The 1,014-nt window shown below is 50.3% G+C and overlaps 1 protein-coding gene across 1 annotated transcript; it reads left to right on the plus strand.

The window, feature by feature from the left end:
- Window positions 1-3: 3 nt before the first annotated feature.
- On the plus strand, window positions 4-1,004 carry COCMIDRAFT_63297 (uncharacterized protein; the record flags this gene model as incomplete). The annotated part of the gene is made up of 2 exons (XM_007695854.1): window positions 4-248; window positions 308-1,004. Coding segments are annotated over 2 exons (942 nt in total), but the record flags the coding sequence as incomplete, so codon positions are not given.
- Window positions 1,005-1,014: the final 10 nt, after the last annotated feature.

The following is a 1,014-nucleotide window of genomic DNA, read 5'->3' on the forward strand; positions in this document are numbered from 1 at the left end:
GAGTTGCAGCCAGAAGGGTTGACGAAGTATGAGAATCTCAATACCCTAGGAGAGCTGAACAGAGATCTTTGGATCGACTATGATACCATCAACACCAACCGACCCCTCAGAAATGGCGCTAAGATCAAGTTCCTGATCACCGGCGGCGGCCACGCGGGTCTCCTTATCGCCGCTCGGCTGATCCAACAAGGCTTTTCGTCATCGGAAATTGTGATTGTGGAGAAGGGCGGTGGGTTTGGTGGGACTTGGTATATCATCCTGATAAACTGGTTTTCCCGGGGAGAGACTAATAGCTCATGTGATTCAGGTACTGGAACCGCTACCCAGGTCTTATGTGCGATGTCGAAGGGTATTGTTACTTGCCGTTGCTTGAGGAAACGGGATTCATGCCTAAGCACAGATACTCGTACGGTTCAGAGATCCGCGCGAATGCCGAAGCCATTGCGAAGACATTTGGTTTGCAGGGTCAGTTTGGCGCTGAGGTGACAGGGAAGCAGTGGAATGAGGACAAGCATCATTGGCGCGTTGAAATAAGCCAGAATACTGGGGTGGACACTGTCGAGACGCTCCAGGTCGAGGCACAATTTGTGTTCCTTGTTGCTGGAGTTTTCCCTACGCCGCATATCCCACGACTTGAAGGGTTTGATCAGATGCGCCAGAATGTTACAGTGATGCATACAGCTCGCTGGGACTATAGTGTAACCGGTGGAACGCAGGAGAAGCCTGATTTGACAAAACTACAGGGAAAGGTTGTTGGCATAGTAGGGACAGGAGCTACTGCAGCACAGGTTATTCCAGAGGTTGCGAAATGGGCAAAACACGTGTACGTGTTCCAACGTAGTCCCTCATATGTTGGCCCCAGAGGACAAAAGGAAACGACACTAGAAGACTGGGCCAGTATTACCAGCAAGAAAGGCTGGCAGGAAGAGCGATCAATCAATCTGGATGAGAATATTGCCAACGAAGACACTACATTTGACCTAGTGGCTGACGGATGGAGCAAGATAAAGACCT

Source organism: Bipolaris oryzae (assembly GCF_000523455.1).
Source record: "Bipolaris oryzae ATCC 44560 unplaced genomic scaffold scaffold_617, whole genome shotgun sequence".
NCBI classification, from domain to species: Eukaryota; Fungi; Ascomycota; class Dothideomycetes; order Pleosporales; family Pleosporaceae; genus Bipolaris; species Bipolaris oryzae.